This window comes from Calonectris borealis, chromosome 2, assembly GCF_964195595.1.
Source record: "Calonectris borealis chromosome 2, bCalBor7.hap1.2, whole genome shotgun sequence".
NCBI lineage: Eukaryota > Metazoa > Chordata > Aves > Procellariiformes > Procellariidae > Calonectris > Calonectris borealis.
The window spans coordinates 55,117,221-55,139,375 of record NC_134313.1 but is presented as its reverse complement, the minus strand read 5'-3'; the positions used below and the strand labels follow the sequence as shown (position 1 = coordinate 55,139,375).

The window sequence follows — 22,155 nt, the reverse complement described above, 5'->3', positions numbered from 1 at the left end:
TTTCTGTTATAGATATTGAGTAGACTTCCCAGTGCAAAACAAACCCCACTGTTCAGAGAAGTACAGTTTTATAGCTACTTGTTGTAGTTTATGTTAATTTGTAAACTGTTGGGTAAATTGTGAGGTTAGTACCTACCCCTGTTTTCTTACTGGTTTTAATTTTTGAAATATGCAGTCTTAAAGTGCATTGTCAAAACTACCTTTTCTATTTAACTTTTTCAGTGTTTCTAAGGCTTACGTAGTAAAGGTTATGTGTAAATCTTTGTTCATTGTTGGGTTTTGATAATATTAGCTGGCTGTATAGAGTGATACCATTTATGCTCTTGTGACTTCTTCAATATTAACTTACTATGCGTCAAGAGTAGTAGATTTTTAAACTTGCAATATTTTCAAGTATTAGTAATAGTTTTTATATACATTTTAAGTTATATAAAGGTGTGTTGCAAACAATGAATTCTTTAAGCTATACACTTCTTTCTTTTGATCTTGGATTTTTAATAACATATAAGTAACTTTTCTAACTGAATTAGTAATGCAGATTTCTTATAGCTGACTTAATGTACCATGTATCTCCACAGAGGATCCTCAAATTCATCACCAAAGGGTGAAGAACAAAAAGAATCTTTGATTTATCACTCGAAGGATCATTACCCCTTATCTGATGGAGACTGGTCCCCTCTGGAGAAGTAAGTAACTTTGTAATGTCATCATATGTATAATGATGAGTAATAATAAAAAAATTAATATGCATTTTAATTAATTTTTTCCCCTGATCTGTAAAACTATCAAACGTGCCTAACTTGTGATATCGAACGCAGCATTTGATACTCACTTGGAACTTTGGGAACCTTCCTCTCTACTGTATGTATTAAACAAAATTTGTGGGTTTTTTTTTCTTTTTTTTTTTCCCCGTCAAGTGAAAAAAGAATTTTGTACTAAAATTCACTATTAAAAAAAGAAAATACAGTTAATAAGATTTCCTTAGGTTCAGAAGGGTATGGAAAACGAATATGTTCCCGATGATTCACCCTAGCATAAGCAACACTTGATATGCCATAAAGCAGAAATGTTGACTATGTAAGTTAGAATAGTGGAAGGTGAAATAATGCAAATTACTGGAGGTAAAGCTGTGTCCTCAACTTGAATCATATTCCACTTCAGAACAGAGGATTTGCTAGTTACTAGAATACTAACCCAGAGATACCAGAAATAATATCAGTTGATTGTGGATTCTTAACAATGACATAATACAGCGTGCCAGTCAGTTTTCGGTTACAGTGACTGGGGCACTTCTGTTTGTACGTTCAAGCTCTTCAGTTTCTGATGTTCATGCTATTACATTCCTCTTGCATTCAGTTTCTGGATTTTTCAAGGCTCACCCTTTGGATTTCACCATTCTAACATCAAGCTCTATTTGCATAAGAAAGCATTCTGTCCATATGTGGTAGAGGTAAATTTCATACTTTTCCTGAACATTGGGCATAGGGAAGGGCATATATATAGCGCATAGCATGCTGAGCAGTATCTTGATTCATTTTAACTCTTTGGTGAGTGTCTAGTTTTACTGCTTTTCAGTTTGACTGAGGACTCCACCTCATAGCAGATATTCACAGTGTCAGTGAGGATTACTGGGCAGTCTTGTGTCATATCTGTTGTTGCATGCTTGGTGCTGCTGCTCAGTGCACAGGTGCCTGTTCTTCTGTATCAATAGATGGTAGTGCAGAATAGAAGAGAGAGCTTCATAAAATGCTTTTTGAAGTGCATATAATCTCTCTGCTTCAGGTGTTCCCAGGGCTGTGGCCTTAGTAGAGTCTGAATGTACCACATCATGCTTGGTGCCTGCTAATTCCCACAGTGCATAGCTTGTTAATGAACAGAAGCAGTTGGACAGGAAATGCCATTATCATTCCTTTTTATGTTTTGGGCTGGCAACCACATCCTCAATTGTACTTGATGAAATGTAGTCTTCAAATGTTCCCCAAAGGTTTGTGGTTTGTGACTGAAAAGCGGTCACAGTGTTTGACCCTGAGAATTGACCCGGTGTTGTATGGATTATATCACCTAGGTAATTGTAGTATAGAGGCTGATAGTCCTTTTCAGTTTATAAAACTCCAGCTAACACAGACTAGCAGGCTATATCTGGGAGATATGATTCAGATTCATGCCTCTCTTCTTGTTTACTTATTTAGAGGATAGTCTGCTCAAACAACTTGTTTGTGCATCATGTGAGATACCTAGGCTCTTTATAATTTTTTTTTTTTTAAAACAAGAAGCTCTCCAGTACAGATTGCAGTATAACAGAGAAATTGACAATTTTCCTTTCCCTCTTTGGAGGGGAATTGGGGGGGGGGGATTATCTCTCACATGAGCCATCTAGGAGAAGAGAAATTTTGCATGAAATTATTTCTCCTAAGCCACCAAAGAAAGATTCTATAATGTAGCCATTGTATAGTGAGAGAGAAATGGGAGGTTTTCATAACCTCCCTTTTGGAGACCTGGAAAAGCTAACTGTCTTTTAGTTGAGGTTGGTCATCTTGCTCTTCAGAACCCTTGCAGGGAGCTAAGGGAAGATAATAGCCTAAGTCTTTTCAATGAGGACACTTCTGTTTGTCCTACTTACTAGAATAAAACCAAAAAGCATAACTATTAACCGTTTGATACCTGATACCATCAATGGTCTTCCTGTTTTAACAAGCAATGTTAGCATGACTAGAAGATCACTATTACAAGCATGGGCCTTTTGACTAAAGACTTCTCCCTGAGAATGATAATGGAAAACTTATACTTTGAGGGAGGTGGAACAGGCTTAGGTTCTCAAAGCCCTGAAGTATTCAGCCTTTTGCAAGTACTGCTGAATATTAAGAATTAGGCTTAGAAACAGGTTAATATGTCTGCATGGCTTCCAGTTCACTTGTGATATAGGCGGAAAAAATTATTTGGCATGTAGGGAAAATGAGTTCATATTCCTCCAGAAAACAAATATGTACATGTATTTTCATTGATGTGTTACTTTAACTAAGCCCTTCTAACAGTACAGAAAATGTAATTTCTGTAGGAAATTGTTAAAGGACAACTGAGGGGGGAACCTCTAAGTGGTTTCATTTTTTGTATCCCTGGATGAAGGGACCTCAAAAGATCACCTGGTCCAACTGTTCATGGAAAAGGGAGACTAGATGGGATTAATCTAGCACCCTGTGCAGTCACAATTTGAAAACCTCTTGTGATGGGGACCACGTCCCTGGGAATGTTGTTCCAGTGAATGACAATTCTTACTGTAAAAGATTTCTTTCTTATATCAAGATGAAACCTCTCCCGGTGCAACAAGTGCAAAGACAAGTGTGAAGTCCTGCACCTGGGATGACATAACCAAAGAGTCCAGTATAGGCTCAGATCTGTGTGGCTAGGGAGCAGCCTTGCTGAAAGGGACCTCGGGTCCTGGTGGACAACCAGCTGAACAGGAGTCAGCAGTGTGCTGCTGCAGCAATGAAGGCAAATCGGATCCTGGGCTGCATCTGCAGGGGCATTACTAGCAGAGGTAGAGATGTGATCATCCCACTTTACTCAGCGCTGGTCAGGCCACACCTGGAGTGCTGTGTCCAGTTCTGGTCCCTACAATTCAAATTCAAATATTGCAGTTTATATATATTAAAAAAAAAAAAAACAAAAAAAACAAACCCAAACCAAAATACTCTATGAATGTCAAAGTGTAAAAAGAGCAGCATTTCTATAATACGCAATATTGCCCTGTTCAAGAAAGGATAGACTTGGACTCGTCCCACCGCTAAATGCTACTTCAAAACAACCTCGTGTTTCTTTTCCTCCCTAAGATCATGAGAGCAAAATGATTTTGAAATCACACCTTTCTAGCATTTTGTAGCATGAGATCTTCTGGCTTAAAAGTAGTTTTGGCTAAAGTAAATTCCAGAGGTCTGTTTCTGTTTTATGGATAATAACCACTGTAGGAAAGATAGGATGGACTTTAAAAGGCCATGTAGTCCAAACACATCTGAAGGAAGTTTTCAAGTAATCTCCCGTCCCTCTTCTAAGGTATCTTGTTAATGTTGTTTTCCCCGCATCGGGAATTGGAGTTGTTTCGTGCATTTGTGAGTTAGGTTTGCAGGACTTCTATTACTCAAGCCTTGGCATAGCAAGCTTAAATGCTGTATTTTTACAGAGGAGAGGAACTTAAAGCTAATTTCTGTCTTACTTTTAGATAAACTTTTTTGTTTTGTTTGAAAAATGGAACATGGGCTGAGGGGAGAGCTATACCTACACTGCAGATAGTGGAGGAATCTGTTTAGGGTGATCGCTATGTAAGTCCTTTAATGTGATTTTGGTTTTAACCTAATTTCTCACTGTCTGAAAACCCTGCTGGGCTTCTTGCCATGTTGCTGAATAATTGAAGCTCTGTTAAGCTGTAGAAAACTACCAACAGTAGCTGCACAACAAATGCATTTTAAACACTGTAGCTTTCTTTTTTTCTTTTCGTTTTTTTTTTTTCCTTGTTGATTTGCTAGCCCTTTCTCTGAGCCAGTCTGCCCTAAAAGTGATTCAGAACTAGAAGTTAAACCGGCTGAGAGCTTGCTCAGATCTGAATCTCACATGGAATGGACCTGGGGAGGATTCCCAGAATCAACCAAGGTAAATTTATTTATTGTCTCTAACTTTGTGAACTGAGTTTTAGCATACCTAAACTTGTGTCCTAAGAGACGATTGGAAATCTGCTGCTGTTCTTCAGAATAATTCAGCTGAAATAGGAAAGTAGCACCCCCTTGTGGCTGGCAGATAGTCGAATTTGTTGAGTTCAAAAGCTGGTCAGCAAAGTAATTCCAGAAAACCTAGCAGTAAAAATCTGAAATTTTTGAATTTTTAGTTAGAAACTGAAGAAAGCAACTTTAGAAATTAATTTCCTTTATTTTAGGCTAAGTTCTAGTTCATTCCAGAGGAATTGTAGCCTTGATAGCGTAAATTTGTTATCTAACGTGACAGCTGGTGACAGAAGCCCTGGTACGTCCACATTTATGCTTTTTTCTTGCCATGGTTTGGTCAAGTCAGCACTTCCTGTATGGCAGTTTCTTTACTGAACTTGCAAATAAGCTAGTGTGAAGCTTCTGTTGCAGGGAGCTTTGCTAATAAGGTGGGACATGTATTTTAGCAACATAAAACATGTTTAAATTCTTAGCCAGTTTACTTGTGACCAGGACTTGTACCACGAGTACAAGTTTAATGTTTAGACCAGAATAAAACAAACGTGAAGTGAAAGGATTGATTAGAGTTTTGTTTTTCAGATAAGCAAGAAAGAGAAACTGGAACATCCCAGAACGGCTACCATTACTCCATCAGAGAAAACTCATTTTAGGGTCATCCTCAGCTCTGATGAAGTTGAAGATGATGATGATGTGAAAGATTCTGTGTGTACAGTACTGAAACCTCAGCCAAGAACTCATCCTCTGCTTAAGCAGATGGATGTTAAAGATTCTCTTGCTTCTGCAATCATAGAACCGCAAGATCCGATGCCATTAGACGCTGATCATCATTCCAGACTGTTGGTGGACCCTTTACCAGAAACAAAGCCAATAGCAAAAATTGACTCTCCTTCAAAAAAGAAAGGTATATAATAAAGCTGTTGATTCTTTCCTTCAGTGCTATCTACCAAATTTGAGGCCATCGTGGAAAAAGTATAAATGTGCCTTTTCAGTTTTTGCTATTTAAAGTCTTACCTGACTAAAACTATAATTAAACTCTTGGATTTATAAATGCTACAAGTGAGTCTGAATCTTCCACAATTGCATTTGTATTTAGTGTGTCTGGATAGCTTCACCTTAGTAATCTTAATTGTTAAAATTAACAGGGGTGCACAAGCGAAGTCATCATCAGGGGCCTGACGATATTTACTTGGAGGACCTAAAGGCTTTGGAACCTGAAGTTGCAGCACTCTACTTTCCCAAAAGGTAATTTTGAAGTAAGGTTCTGTGGATGTAGGGTTATATTGCACTTGCACTATGTGAGTTATTACATGTGTGATTTAGGTGTTTATGCGCCAGGTCTGATAAAAAGAATTGGCCTTCAGGTTTCTAGGCTGTGGAGTAATCAGTACTGATCTCATTGCGAAAATCTGTTTCTGATTTGACAAGAAACACATTGAAAGATCACGTGGGAGGTCATTACTGAGAGTTTTAATCTTTGTGGAACCTGTATGTTCTGCAAATATAGAAGGGGGGTAAGTTTAAACTGCACACTCCTTTTGCACCAGTACTCTATTTTGCCATATTGCTAGCTCTAGAGAAACACACATCAGTTTATTTTTTGCATGCCCTGTACATCCCTTTCAACTTTTTTTTTTTAATATCAGAAAAGACCAACAAAAAAACCTCACAAGATCTTCATGCAAGGCAGCTCAGTCTCAAAATTCACTCGTTTGGTTTTTTTTATTAAATCAAAGCATTTTATACTCCAAAAATACTCTTCAAAAGAATAACTGTCTAGGAAGACCTTTGTAAAAATACAGCTTAATAAGGAAGAAGTGTCTATTGGTTTATGTTAAAACTAAAATAGTTTTAGTTAAAACTAAAACTAAAACTTTTCAGTACCTACTGATTACATTACTTGGGATCAAACTAATAACTCTAACCTTAGATGAGAATGTGATATTTTTTATTTAAAAGGCCACCTTTCTTTTCTATTGTACTTCTTCCAAACACACGGTGTTTTAAAAACATGAAGCAATGTCCTTTTTCCTTTTATTCTTCTACAGCTTTCTGGTAAAGATTGAGGAAAGAGGAGCATAGTATTGTTCTGCAAAAACAGAATTTAGAGGATCTTTTCCTCATTTAGATCCAATTTTGTTGCAGCTAAGAGAAATGTAACTGTTTCCCAATTTAGGTGAATGTTAGGAGAACTGGAAACTGTCAATCTGCCAGTATTATGAAGGGTTGGGTGTGTGTTTTTGTGTCTCTTTTTTGTTTGTCTGGTTTTAAATTTATGTTGTAAAATGATGTCATACTTAAAAGAAATGCAACTGCAAGATGAATTTTTTTTGAGCAATCATATAGTGTGTTCTGTAACCTAAAATACATACTTTTTTTTTGCAAGTGAAACACTTATGGAAAATGTGGATTTCTTTTCTTTAGTGATTCTGATCCAGGCTTCAGGCAGTGGACAGAGTCAGATACCCTTTCCGGTTCCCAGTCACCCCAATCAGTAGGAAGTGCTGCTGCTGATAGTGGTACAGAGTGCATGTCTGATTCTGCTATGGACTTGCCTGATGTTACACTTTCACTTTGTGGAGGTCTCAATGAAAATGGAGAGATTTCTAAAGGTATGTGAAAGACTAAAACATAAACAGTAATAAAGCTCAGGCAGCTAAACAAGTGGCTTGAATGCTCTGATTTCCACCTTGTAAAGCTTTGGCTTATTATGCTCATGTTGAGAAAAGGGAATGGATAATCTTTCATTTTCTAAAATTCTCAAGCATTTGCCAAGCAGAGATAACAGAATTTAACCTCAAATTAATCAAGAGCACTTGATGTCTTGAGAAGCTTTCTGTCTCCGTTTTTGCACCACATATTGCGTATCTGGCCAACCACTCTTGTTTCTGGCTGCAATTTCTTGCTTAGTCCTATATAAATCTTCACAATTCATGTTCTTTCCAATTGCCTGATAATTTTTCTTCTTTTTTAGGTTTTTTTAAGCAATTAAAAAACTTTGACTATTGTGTTGGACTATCTTTTCTCCTGCTCTACTTTTCCTATCCTCAATGTTTGTTAACCTTTATGTTTTTACCAACTGATTCTTCTCTCTTAATACTCTGGTTGATTTTAATATTAAAGTTGTATGCATTTTTGAGGGAGCTTCTAGGAGCACATGAACATGTACTGCAACGTTTTTAGTATTACTTTTTTAATGGTCATCCAGTTGCTAATGCATCAAGTGAAATTTAAGTGCTTATTAATAGAGGCTCAAAACAGCTCTTTTGGTAACATGGTAGTAATATTGGATTTGATTTGAAAAAATTATGTCTTCCTTGCCAGGGTCTCACACTAAATCATGAATTTCTGCAAACTACTTGTATAGTTACTAGTCATGAAAATACTATTGGTAGTCAGTGATTAAACAAACCTGAAAAGCTGACAACATCCTTCCCCCTCCCCTTTTAGTGTAGTATGTAGGCCCCTTCCCTGCCATAATAATTTTTAAAGAAAACTTGCTTAGACAAGAATGGCTCTCTTTTTCCAGCCTGCGAACTAAATTAGTTCCTACCTCCTCCTTATCCTCCCTCTTCTAATTTCTTAATTCTCATGTGACTGTTGAAGTAACAAGGCTTTCCCTGTTACTGAGGAGGCAGTCACAAGACAGGTAGGCCATATTAGCATATCTTGAGTGATGTTGCAAGATCAGCAAAGGCTCTGAAATGACAGAAAGCATTTTCCTAGATACAAACTAATCAGACATCTTGGGATTTTATATTATTATTTTTAATTAAAATCTGCTTCTATTGCAGAAAAATTCATGGAACATATTATTACTTATCACGAATTTGCTGAAAACCCTGGACTCATAGACAATCCTAATTTGGTAATAAGGATTTATAACAGGTAAACTCTCTATATCATGTAATTAGGTCATAGAAGATCTCATTTAAAATCTACCCTTTAAAGTGAGTGCATTTCTCAGCTTCCATTGCAATTTGTGTTTTTGATGGATTTGTTTCTCAGTCTCAAAGAGAATTATTTTGAACTTAAGATTTGCATGAAATTTAGCTTTAACTGAAGTGAGATTTTTTTCCAGCAATTACCACTGATGTTGAATTGTATATATTAAAATAACTCTGCTTGCAGAAAAGTTTAATATTACTTGTTGGCACCAAATACATTTTTTCATGAACAGAAGGGCAGTTTGCACACTGCTATTTATTGACCTTTAGTCAGGTTTTGTAATATCTTATCAATAATATGTTTTAAAACAGGTATTATAACTGGGCGTTGGCTGCTCCAATGATTCTGAGTTTGCAGGTGTTTCAGAAGAGTTTGCCTAAGGTAAATAGATATATGTATACTTTTTAAAAAGATTTTGTATGTAGTAACACATGATTATCTCTTTATTTTGTTTTTCTATTCAAATTAAAAACATGCCTAATTTTTCAGGCTACTGTTGAGTCTTGGGTCAAAGAAAAGATGCCAAAGAAGTCTGGAAGGTGGTGGTTCTGGCGCAAGAGAGAGAGCATGACTAAACAGGTAACTGAGACTTATTTTGATTCCCGCCTCCCCTTTCCTTAGCTGTTAAAAAATGAAAAAAATCGTAATTTGTCAGAAGTGCCTCAGAACACTACTCGTGTAGCTCTGTGTCGCTGATTGCCAGTTGAGAGTTACTCAATGTTGCAGTAGTTGTAGCTGCTTCTGTATATTTAGTCTTAAATACATCTTTATTTGCTGTTATTAGTTGCTTCAACAAAATTTATTGTATTTATCTGTTGCACAATATTCTTAAAATTCTTTCTTCAGAGCCATAAGCAGTTGTCAGAGCTACTCTGCCGTCACTGCAGTATGTTTTAGGAATGTATACACAAATAAATAAGTAGGTGCTGTGCTGCATAATAGATGTTATGCTGAGACACCCCATTTTAGACTAAATTAAGCTTTCTAAACCTTAAGTATGTGCCTTAAATTTACTTCCCCCCCCCAAGTGAATTTTTATAAACTTAGAGGTTGACGGCTTCTTTAATGCTAAATTCATCATGTTACACTAGTAGTTCTCAACTTCTGGCATGCAGAGTTTTGTTTCCTGAAATAATAATAAGCTTTAATGGATCATTTATTCATAGGCATCCTTTTGTTAAATAATTTACAGAATGAGCAATTCTGAGACTTAATATAGTTTATGTACTATATTGATAGCTATTTGCTTAAGTGTGAACTATGAATTTGCTTGGATCAGTTTAAAATGCTTAAAATGTCAATATGTTTTTTATGATCATGTTGCTTTAGATACCAGAGGCAAAAGAGGGGAAAACTGAGATGCAAAGAGCAAATGAACTGCCAGCAACTATAAAAGAGCAAGTTAATAGTAGGTGTGTTCCTGTCTGAAGACTTATTTTGTGGGCTGAATAATGTCTTTTTTCTCTTCTTTTTTTTTTCCCCTTCCTCTCCCTTCCCCTTCCTCTCCCTTCCCCTTCCTCTCCCTTCCCCTTCCTCTCCCTTCCCCTTCCTCTCCCTTCCCCTTCCTCTCCCTTCCCCTTCCTCTCCCTTCCCCTTCCTCTCCCTTCCCCTTCCTCTCCCTTCCCCTTCCTCTCCCTTCCCCTTCCTCTCCCTTCCTTTTCCTTTTTTGTTAATGAAGCATTCGGTAGGATTTTACTGTGGGAAGAAACATTTTCCTCTAAGCTACTGAAGAGAAACTAGATGTGTTTGGCAAACAATTCAGCAAAATAATATGGCAGGAAACATTGTAGGAGTTACAAACACACTACAATTATTTCCTAAATCCTATTGTGTTTAGTTCTTAAATCGTAACATAACTGACAGAAAAACAAAGACATATATGGTAACCTTTATCAATGGGCCACTACTCTGTAAATATAGTAGTATTGTTTCTGAGATACTGTTTGTAATTTTTTTTTAAAGCCTAATACTGTATGAATAATTTGAACCATGTGCAATTTTTTGTAACATTAAATAATTGAAACAATAAAATAGCATTAATTACAGTGCACAAGTTGCCCAAGAGTGTGGTTGAAAGCTAGCAGTATTTAGCACAAAATTGTCCCAGTCTAGATAATTTATTATGCATATTCATATTCTCCCATGATTTTACAAAGTTACTTGTGTAAGTGTTGTTGGTGTCTTAAAGATTTAAGAAACTAAATATATCGTGATTGAATACTTCAGGGAAATTAAATGCTGCTTTTAATGTTGAAATCTCTAATCAGCAGAGAAATAAGTCTGTGAATAACCTTAAAAGGTGAGCTACTCCACTAACTTATCATCCACAGTTTAAATTATATAGTAGCTGTGGCAGCTTTTTTAAAAACAAAACACCATTACTTATTCAGTATCCCTTTTCATCTGCAGTTTACCTAATTCATCAACACAGTATTAGTGATCACTTGACACTGTGTCTTCACTAAACTCATCATGTGTGGAGCCAGCTAGTAATAGTAATATTTAGAGCTCCACCAATACTAGCATGCATTACAAGACGTAATTGCTTATTGACATATACTACCTTTATCTGGGCAGCCTCTAGACCATGGACTCTATTAATCTGTGCTATCGGGCTAGTAGCAAATCCTCAACATAAGCAGAAATTACTGTTGCATAAGAATCTTACACCATTAAAGAAGGATTTTCTGTAGCTTACATTTATTCTGGTGATATCATGTTAGACCTCCAGAAGATGATTCTTCTAGTGATGAAGCATCACAAGAGTTGAAGGAATCTCTGAAAATAGATTCTGCCCCAGTAGAGCATCCAACCCATGGGAACACTACATCTTATAAGAAGTCACTTAGACTATCTTCGGACCAAATAGTAAGTGGCATGCCTTTCTTGTACATAGGATGCTTCATAATTCCACTCTGTTCGATTCTAAAAGTTGGACTTTTTCTGCTTTTTAGAAATGACATATAAGTACATTTCACGAAGTAAAAGATTATCTTTGGGTTACTTTTCTAGCAGTAGAAAAAAGGAATGGGAAAATTTAAGATTTAAAAAAGAATTGAAGTATTTTCCAGTGCTAGCGTGGGCAGCTGCAGGGACTTTTTTTTTTCTTTCTGTTGTGTTTGGATTAAAAAAAAAAAATTCTTACAAAGTTCTATAATTAAACTTCTATATTAAGATGTTGCCAAAAAAGTGACATTGGTGGCGTCTGCAGTTTGGATATCCTGGGATCTTAACAGTCTAATAATGTACATTTAAATTGGTATGCAGTTTATTCATTGCAGTCTAACGTACAAGTTAGTTCTGCTACTGTCTAAATATATCATCTTCATCAGGGAAGAATTTTGAGGAAAGCATCCACTAAGTAGAAAATACTATTGCATACTATAGCAAACTGGGAGTTCCATTTGATAGTACTGTAAGTCTACTGTAATAGCAAGAATTAAACTAGCAGAGAGTCAAATATCTTCGATTACTACTGCAGTCAGTGCTGCTGTAAGCAGATACAGGAGCTATGGACAAATACATGTACCCAGACTACAGAACAGACTTTACCAGCAAAACTCTGCCAGTGTTAAACCATGGTTCACTTTTTGATGAGTTAATCAAAATAGATGAGGAAGAATATACGAGTCATTTTCTGTAGCTCGTTTATGATTCTAAAAATTTTATAGTGAGGGCAACTTATATTTTCACTTATTTTCATTTATTCTAAAGGCAAAGTTGAAGCTCAGAGATGGCCCTAATGATGTTGTATTTAGTATTACAACCCAGTATCAAGGGACTTGCCGTTGTGCAGGAACAATATATCTCTGGAACTGGAATGATAAAATCATCATATCGGACATTGATGGAACAATAACCAAGTAAGTGTCATTGGGTTTTTTTTCTTCTCTTATATTTTTACCTTGCTTTATTGATCCTATCCTGCTTTTCAAAATAAGATAAGGAAACTTGATTTAAGAAGATTATTAAAGGATGTTCATTAACAGTCATGAAAAACACTTATTGCTTTGATTTCATTTGTACTTGCATTTAGAGCATACTAGAAAATGTCTTTTAAAGGAATAAAAGAATAATGCTAGTGTGATAATGTTTACCATATGACTATTAGCAGCCATAGATTAGCTTGGAAACTGACTTGTCCTGTATGGCCCCAGTAATTGCTCTGCCTGGAGTAGTTACTCATTCTCTTTTGAAATGGTTAGGACCTTCTGCAGAGATATTTCTGTAAATGCTCACTATAAATTCTATATTCATTAGTGGTTGTCTTTAACAAAACTCATATACTTAGTATCAGCTATCTCTGATTTTGCTTTTAGGTCTGATGCTTTAGGACACATCCTCCCTCATCTTGGCAAAGACTGGACTCATCAGGGCATTGCAAAACTCTATCATTCCATAAATGAGTGAGTATGTAATCTATGAAGCAATTAGGGTTTTCTGGAATTTGGGAATTAATGGGCAGGTAATTGGATTGTTGTTAATAATTATGCAGTCTATTAGAATTTGTTGGTCTGAATGAACATTGGGAAGTGAGCTACTTCTGTCATTCACAAACAAAACTAAGTTTTTTCCCCAGATGTATACTTTTACAGGAATGGAAGCCACCACTTTTACTAGTTTGCTTCTCAAATGTTTGATTTTGTGTTTTAGTTCTTAAAAACCGTGTGTAACACTGTTGTGACTACAAAAGAGAACCATAATAGCAATAATTTCTCAGTCATGCATATATCTGTTTCCACCAACTCAGGTTGATCACAAAGCCTGTTACAAACATGGTACAGTGTAAGTTCAAACCTAAATAGTGTCCTTCCAATTCCATTCCAATGCATAAATATTTTGTGTTTTAATGTGTTTGCTACCAAACTCAAGTGAATGCTCCTTAGGATAGATTTAATGTTCTGAAACAAGCTTAATTAACAACTTGCCACTGCCGCAGAACAAATGGAAGGTTGGTTGGCCTGGCTCAAGTTTTCTGTCACTGTTGCACTTCTGATATAAGCCGATGCAGACCAGTAAAACAGTAGAAAAGTAATTCAGCAAAACGGCAATTTCCCCTTCCCCTCTCTGGCTTAGTCAACTGAGCGTGCTCACCTTGTGATCTGCAAGAACCTGCAGAGGCAGCCTATGTGACTACAGGAGGGGAGGAAGGAGAGGAAAGATGACTTCCCCCATGCAGCAGTGGTGAAGTGATTGCTTAGTTCAAAAGTGGTGTGAACCACACCCTTATAAATGTACTGTTCATCTAAGAGGTATATAGCCTTATAATATTTATGTCCAGTAACCTAGGCAGAATAAACTTACATTTTTCCTCTCCTTTCATATTTGGTCCTTCGTTTAGCAGACCGTTTTTCAAAAATACAGTGATGCCAGAAATACTACTTGCTACTGAGGATCACAAGATGATCAACTGTTAAATACTTCATGATCCACTTAAAATAATCAGCTTTTATCTTTAAGTTTAGTAATCTTTCTTCCCCCAAAATATTTGGGGTCTTGGAATCTTTTGTTGACCTTCACTCTGTTGCATACAGCTAAATTTCATCTGTGGCCCCTTACAGTCCATGGGAGATACAAAACAAAGGTTAGGTTATTAATAGAAGAGTAGTTCTGGAATTATTTGCCAGATTGTGTATTTTCAAAGACCTGATTCATAAACACTCAAGCCTTTTGTGCATGCAGCAACTGTGTACAGATCTGTGTAACAGATGAACATACAAAGTCTGCAGGAAAAATTTAGGGGCTTGATGAATGCTTCTTGTTATCAGTCCGTCACTCTGCGCTGCAAATTCTGCCAACAACCTGAAAAAATCCAACAACCGAGAGGAGATCTGGCATCCAATATTCTGTGATGCAGATAATTTAAATAATTGCTATCATCCTACAGCTGGGCTGAAAGCAGCTGGATAAAACCAATGTGGCACTTATTTAAACACAATCTAGTCCGTCTAATTGTGTAATCTGAGATTACCATCCCTGTTCTTTTTGCACTTCCTTTTTCTCAGTTTTGATTGAGTCATGTATTTAAACTTACATGCCTTGCAGATTTTTTAACAGTGGAACGGTCTTTTTCTTGTGTGTGTGCAGAGCATTGCAGCAAGTCAATACCTAACCCGGTGCCTCTGGACATTGCTATAACTGTGTACTTATGTTTGGAAGGAAACTCTTCAGCAGGAATATGAACTAGGTTGATAATTCTTTTCTAGAAATGGCTACAAGTTTCTGTACTGTTCCGCCCGTGCCATTGGGATGGCAGGCATGACCAGAGGATACCTACACTGGGTAAATGACCAAGGAACGATTCTCCCCAGGGGCCCTGTCATGTTGTCCCCCAGCAGTTTGTTTTCTGCCTTTCATAGGTAAGCATGTGGGATTTCATACATCCATTCCCTCCCCATCTCAGAGAAAGAAGCAGATTAAAAAGATTTGGCATGCTGACCATTACAGCTGTAACCAAACATTCCGCTCTGTGCTAGATTTGCTACTGAGACTTGATGTCCCTCTAGTGATCGTTTATAAGCTATTTGTTTTGTCTGAATTTCACTTGCAGTATATTTCTGTTTCTGTGGGCATGTTAGAAGTGGCTACAAAACACAAAGTACCAGTCACAGAGCAGCTCGTTTTCCTATTTCTTCATTTCTCTAGTCCATGACTGATTACTATTAGGTTCTGTTTATATCAGTACAATTTGGTCTTTTCAAGTATAGCCACAAGGATTGTAGTGCAGTGCTGCTATGCAAGATAGAGGGAAAAGAAAAAAAGCTGGGGGATACAGACTGTCATATCAAATGATATTGTGATATTGGGAGCGCTCCATATGAGACTACTTAAAAAGCAATATGGAGTTTAGCTATGGTTCAGCTCGGTTGACCTTTTCAACCACCCATAGTTTACCTGTTCTTGATGGGAAGAGCTAATAGTGGAAAAATCTTTTTGGTTTTGCTTGTTTTTTAGTAAAAACAACTGATTCATGGCTCACAATGACAGCAGCTTCCATTAAGGTCACTAGTAGGCCTTCTGCACTCTTTTGTCAGAGGCAGAAGTTGTAACAAGCTGATGTGTACTTGATTAGGTCTTCTGATTCAGATGGTCATCTGCAGTAAAAGCAGTTCACAAACTGCATTCACAACTGGGAATTTCATCCCATTTACTTAGCCTAGGCACAGGTTAATCACCTATTTTTTACTATGGATGTTGGGAAACAGCAAATGTTTTATTGTTTTATTGTCTCTTGTATCATTCTTGGAAAACTACTGACCAATGTCTATATAATGCTAGCAACAGAAAGCAATGAGAATATAAACACCAGATAAATGAGGGAAGGAGGATACCCTCTATCAAATCATGATTTAGAATTTGACTGTTGAAATTTTATTTCAGGGAAGTAATAGAAAAGAAGCCTGAAAAGTTCAAAATCGAATGTTTGAATGATATCAAGAATTTGTTTGCTCCCAGTAAACAGCCTTTCTATGCTGCTTTTGGAAACAGGCCCAATGTAAGTCTGCCCTGTTCTAACTGAAGGGTTAAAATGCATGAAGTACTTGGGAAGCAAAAGAAATAGGCGCTTTTTTTTTGTCTATTTAAATTTGAATAAGGAAATGGGACACTTGTGCTTTATGGGTTTGGTCAGGAAAACCCACATGCAGATACCTTAAATAAAAGCTGCTAGAACTGCTTATATGAGAAAGGTTACAAAGTTAGTATTCTGAGGATTTTATTAAATATGTGCCACCTTTCCATATTATTTTTCAGCATTTTTGACAGCTATATAACCTAAGGGTATTAATTCAATGCTCCTCAGTTTTGAATCCTTTTTCCTATCGTACGGTTCCAGTATTTTCTCTGCAGATCAATGCTATTGTAATTGAGCTAGAAAGAGAGGGTATTCTAAGAGGAATATTGTCACAAGGAATGGTATTGCGTGGTGTAGATTTTGTGCATGTTGGTGGTCCCAGGCTTGGCAACAGGAATTACAGGGTTGGGGGCAGGGGGAATATTTTGTTATGGCATGTGTATGGGGTTTTTTGTTTGTTTTGTTTTGTTTTTGAGCTGTTGTTTAGGGAGCTTTTTTTAAGGGGCAGTTTTACTGTATCCTTTTTGGATCAGCTTTTCTCATTCCTTCAAGGAATTGTTTGTTATATCACATTCAATAAGGAAATGTGGAAGCATGTGCTTTTGTTCATGCTTTTTGCAGGATGTATATGCCTACATGCAAGTTGGAGTTCCAGACTGCAGAATATTTACTGTGAATCCAAAGGGTGAACTGATCCAAGAACGGACTAAGGGAAACAAATCTTCGTAAGATCATTTTTGTTATTTCAGCTAAAGAAAGTATTTGGGAATGAGATTACAAAATAACTGCAATTGCAACCATGATTCGAACTCCTATTACATACAACACGTGAAAATCTTACGTGCCAGAGGCTTACGACTTTGGATACTTAACTGAAACTTTCCAAAAAGAAAAGTAAACTGGCGAAATAAAATTGAAAATTGCTTCTGCAGTACTGATGCCTTATTTGACTATAGCTTTCTGGTCTAGACTTCTAAAGCTCCTTTTTGGCTACAGTTGAATAGTGACTAGACTGTTAAATAATGGTCTTTCTTCTTTTTTAATATAGGTATTACAGACTAAGTGAGCTTGTGGAACATGTGTTCCCATTGCTTAATAAAGAACAGAGTTCTGCATTTCCGTGCCCAGAATTCAGCTCCTTTTGCTATTGGAGAGAGCCTCTTCCTGACCTTAACATGGACGACCTGGCCTGAAAAATACTTCTTAGCTAGAGATGGAATTTCATATTCAGCTACTCAACTTCAGTTTAAATGTGAAGAACTTTCTTAACGAAGATGCTAATTTATATACTGGTACCATAAGTCTTACTAAAGAAATCACTTTAACTCCGTTGGTTTAAAACAAAGAAAATGCAAAGCTACTGTCTGTTTTTTTTGTGTGGGGTTCGGGTTTTTTGTTTGTTTGTTTCTTTATTGCTTGTCTTTATCTACCTGTTGTAAGGCACTTGAGATTGGCCTGCCATTGATGGTCGTGGTACCCAAGTGCTTCAGGGCAACTAAATGCTGAGATAAACTATGACTTTGCATTTTCATCAATACAGACCTTATTGTAAACATAGATTTTTTTTGTTTTAGTCTTAATAGTATATTTTCTAAAATGAAGCCAAAAAGTGTATGGAAACTGCCAAATAGAATGTCAGACCTATTAATAAAAAACATGGTCTAATGTTCAGATGGGCAATTAGGCCATTTTTGAAAGGAGCTGGAACCTAAGACCAGTGTGCTTTTTCTCAACTAAAATATAGAAAATGTGTAGACATTACTAGTTTGACAGACTCTGAAGACATAAAATTCCTCTTTAAATGTAAATATGCCTTTTGTCACATGTACAAGACTCTGCTTGTACAATTCATGCTCAAACTCTGCTTATTGCTTTTTTTACATGCAACGCTTCGACTATTTCATGAGCTTGTTAAAATGAAAGTTGTCTTCAGATACTTGTGTGGCTTTTGTTGTTTTCCGGCTGCACTATGTCATGTCAAATTTCCATCAAGAAATATCTTGAACATTTCTGTAAGAGTTGGGGAGCTGGCATTTTTATTTCCTTTTTCAACACAGAGATGATGCATATATGTGTGTGTGCTGTGTAGGCCAGTAAAACACATGTATAGATTATATTCAGGGAATTGTAATACTAAAAAAATTATGTATTTAATTTTTTTAATTGTCTACTGCAGGTCTTTCCAGAATACTGTATTGCAGGTTTTCAGCTGGAAGGAAATGCAGCTAAATAGTGAGATTCCAGGTATGAGAATGGTTAAATGCTGCAGAGCAGAATAAAACCTTTTTTTTTTTTTTTTCTTTTTTTCTTTTTTTTTAACTTTTGGGTTATTCATAAACATCATGCTGGTCATTCCTCAGGTTCAGATCAGAGCCTGTGAACAAATTGCATTCCAAGTCTAGTGTTTATCAGCTTAAAAGCAGCTAGTATTTCTCTCTCCAAAAATACTTGAAGGCAAAGGTAGTTCTGCTTTTTAAGTTGAGTTAGTGCATTTAACCTCCTTTGGACAAATCTATGGTGAGCATGATTCCACCAGCCCAGAGGGCTTAAGGACTACCGTCATTTAAACATCAGTCATTTAAACATCAGTCCTGGGCTTTCTGGGTGCAGAGTCTTTTCTGTCACTCCTTAAGCAAGTTCCTGGGGCCATGCATTAAAGATTCTTTCAGGGGCAACGTCCAAAATTTCCACCAGGCTCTGGGGCAAGCTCTCCCCTGTACACAGCTCCCAGGGGAGCAGGGAAGTGCGAGGGATCTTTAGAAGGCGTGTGTATGGCTACCTGCTGCGGTGTCTGCACCAGGGCTGCTCGTCTCAGAAACAGCTTGGGGAGGCCCTTCTGCTTCAGCTTACTTGGGCTGAGTGTAGGAAAGGAGTTCTCTTTGTTTCACTACCTGCAAAAGAGTACATTTAGAGGATTTTACATTCCCCCCGCCCCGGAATATTTTTCTTTATCAGGCTTAGTCTTAACCCACAGTTCTGATGTGGCACCAGCTAATGCTAGGCAACTGGTGAACTGCTTGGGGGGATAATTTTAGATCGCTATATAAATGAAATTACCTTTTTTTTTCCTTTATAAAACTCTAGTGTATTCCTGTGTCTATAAAACATTAAATGAAGAGTGGGGGCAAGCAAAATCAACATGGAACCTCTCTTTCAAAGCAGGAGTATGAGAGTGGGAAAGAAAACATACCTGTCTGTCACGGTATGCCATGCATGTCAGTGAATTGAAAGGCATCCTTGTTCTTGTACAGTAAGAACAATACTTTCTGTGACTGTTTCAGCAAATTCTTGGTCCTGTCACCAATCTACTCAGTGTTTAAGTGGATTTCACAGGATTCAACTCAAAGGATGTTTTGCTCTTAGTGGTTTTTTTTGTCTTTTTTTTACTGTCAGAAGCTTACAAACATAATTCCATGTATTTTTTTCCCCCTTTTCTTATCTTCTATTCCATAGATTTCATTAGAAACTTGAAATTTTCATGATCACTAAGTGCTTTGAATAGCAATGGGATTTGAGCTTTTAAGTCACTTAAATACTTTAAAATAAATAAATAAGAATCCAACATAATAAAGTATTTTAATTACAAGATAAAATATTCTATCTAAAGATTCTATTTTACATAAAGGGAGTGAAGCTGCCTCTCGTGAAATGGTCCTTTGTGGATGTCAAAATTTTCTTTACCATGCTTAACTTATTCTTGGTGGCCCTGGTATTACACAGGTTTTCTAAAAATAAAAGCACTTCATGAAACTGGGATGGGTTTCCAAATGGGACAGGTTGTTACCAAGGTTTGGCTATATCTTTCTGGGTTGATTTTTTTACTTGGTTAATTTTTTCTCTTCATTTCAGTTCCATTCATCTTTTCAGATTGTCATAAAGAGAAGTTGTGGATTTTAAGGTGGGGACTTGAGTAAATGAGCAGTGTGGAAAAACAGTATCAAGTGTATCTCCAAATGCATGTAATTTAAGCTTTTATGAATACAGGGGTTGTGTGGTTGTAGAGAGCTCCTCATTCTGCTAACCTGTTATTTTGCATTATAGGGATGTCCAAAAAGTTGCTTAAAAATTCTGCTTTTTTGCTCTGTAACAGCTAGTTTTGGTATTTGGTTTCTGATAAAATGTAAAAGTGTTCTTGAGTATTTCTGATATGAGTAGGGCAGGCATGTTATTTTGTTTTGTTTTTCTAAGTCTAGGCTTGTATTTGAAGCTTTTCAGATTGTTTGTTAACCCTCTTTAGGGACAGAGTATGGGGGCGCTGTACCCGTCATTGCATTCCTATGTAATTTGGACTGCTGGGCACTTTACTGACTCTAGAAAAGACATCTCATTGCTATCAGACTGGGCTTGTCCTGCAATATTAATATGAAGTGGGGTAAGTAAGAATTATGCATTAGCCTGCCCTTTGTTACCTTAGTTGAGAGAAGTGGCCTGAAACTCATGTTTGAGAACAAGTTGTGCTATACTTACTTAAAATTAGCGCAAGCTAACTCATTCTTTCTATGAAAGAGGAACTTCTAAGTGTGTATGTCTGTAGGCGCACGCACACCCCTTTTAAGACTGTGTTGTTGAAGATGCAGATCCTCTTAGCATTGGAACCATGTCAAAGGCTGAGTCAATGATACCTATCTGGGAATAAATACGGAACATTGCCATTCAAAACTTGTTAGTGAGTTGGACATTACCCATTTCTATAATGATTTAAAGATCAGTAATTTAAGCGGTGCACATTTCTGGATTTTTTAATTTGTTTTTTTAACTGTACCAAGCATGTTCGTACTTCAAAAGGTTGGGCTCATCCCTAACAGTATACAATTGCATGTGCGATCTTGGCTCATGTATCTGTAGCTTCCTGCCATCAGTATACTCCTTCTAAAACTTTTTTTTAACTGGAAAAGTTCTAACACTTGTGTCGACTCTGTTACGGAACTTCTGAAGCAAACTGAATCCGCTTATGGTAAAGACAGAAGAGATGAGATTTCACGTTAATATTTCATACAAGTCTTCTAGAAAATGCTGTCATATGAATGAGAGTTGTTTGAATGACTGTAATGCAAATTCATAATGAAACATAAAAAATTCATAGTGAATTTGAGATGCCTTTAAAGTGTCACTTTTGCCTGAAGAAGTTTTAGTTTCCAAAGTTAAATTCTGCTGAATAGAATGGAATTGTTTTGGATTTTTTTAGTGTTAATTACTTCCAGATGAAAGTCAAAACATTGGTTTATTTTGAGGGTGGGAAAAACTCTCTTCAATCATTTGTTTCATTTTTATGTTGAAGATGTGGAATACTTGATTGTTAAACAACCCAATCACTAATATGGTAGTGTGTTTAAAATTGTCAAATCTCTGATCATACCAATACAGTGGCTTTTGTTAAGACTGACTATCTTGGGTACAGTAACCCACACTTCAGTGCAATGTTTATTGATGTTCAGAACAATGGTATCACAATAAACAAACTTAAACTAAAATTTTTCTTCAGTTTGTGCTTGAGAATTTCATTCCTGTATTGCTAAGTTAGTAAAAGTGGAGTTATTTAAATTGTGTTCATATTTTACACGGAATTCAAGTTGCTCTTCTGAGGACTATGATACATTTGCTTTCTTTCACACTCTGTTTACTTTTTTCAGAGTATTTATACAACTGATAAATAATTGCTGTCATCAAACTTACATTATGTGCAGTATCAATATTGGGTTATAACTATAATGAAAAGCAAACATGCATTAATAATACAGAATATGAGGTAACAGATGCACGTATCAGGAATACACAAGCTGCCTTGAAGAAAATCTTGCAACTGCATAGTTTGAGCTCGTGTAAATCTGCCCTAATTTGGAGTTTTATCCTAATTCCATCGAAGTTTATTTTTCCCTTTCAAGGCAAAGAGTATTGTCTTCCATGACAGCTGTTAAATTGCTTGAGGCA

The 22,155-nt window shown here is 36.6% G+C and overlaps 1 protein-coding gene across 5 annotated transcripts in view; it reads left to right on the top strand.

The window, feature by feature from the left end:
* Positions 1-21,698, top strand: part of LPIN2 (lipin 2) — a 45,889-nt gene extending 24,191 nt beyond the window's left edge. For 4 of the 5 annotated variants that reach the window (XM_075142042.1, XM_075142043.1, XM_075142041.1 and 1 more), the window contains 16 exons: positions 579-686; positions 4,518-4,641; positions 5,289-5,610; positions 5,852-5,951; positions 7,131-7,318; positions 8,501-8,594; positions 8,966-9,035; positions 9,144-9,233; positions 9,984-10,066; positions 11,378-11,522; positions 12,369-12,517; positions 12,974-13,060; positions 14,861-15,013; positions 16,035-16,149; positions 16,849-16,952; positions 17,276-21,698. In XM_075142042.1, coding sequence (XP_074998143.1) covers positions 579-686; positions 4,518-4,641; positions 5,289-5,610; positions 5,852-5,951; positions 7,131-7,318; positions 8,501-8,594; positions 8,966-9,035; positions 9,144-9,233; positions 9,984-10,066; positions 11,378-11,522; positions 12,369-12,517; positions 12,974-13,060; positions 14,861-15,013; positions 16,035-16,149; positions 16,849-16,952; positions 17,276-17,420 — 2,077 coding nt within the window. In that variant the 3' untranslated portion in view covers positions 17,421-21,698. The remainder of the gene's footprint in view (positions 1-578; positions 687-4,517; positions 4,642-5,288; positions 5,611-5,851; positions 5,952-7,130; positions 7,319-8,500; positions 8,595-8,965; positions 9,036-9,143; positions 9,234-9,983; positions 10,067-11,377; positions 11,523-12,368; positions 12,518-12,973; positions 13,061-14,860; positions 15,014-16,034; positions 16,150-16,848; positions 16,953-17,275) is intronic. The other variant, XM_075142045.1, reaches the window with a different exon arrangement.
* Positions 21,699-22,155: the final 457 nt, after the last annotated feature.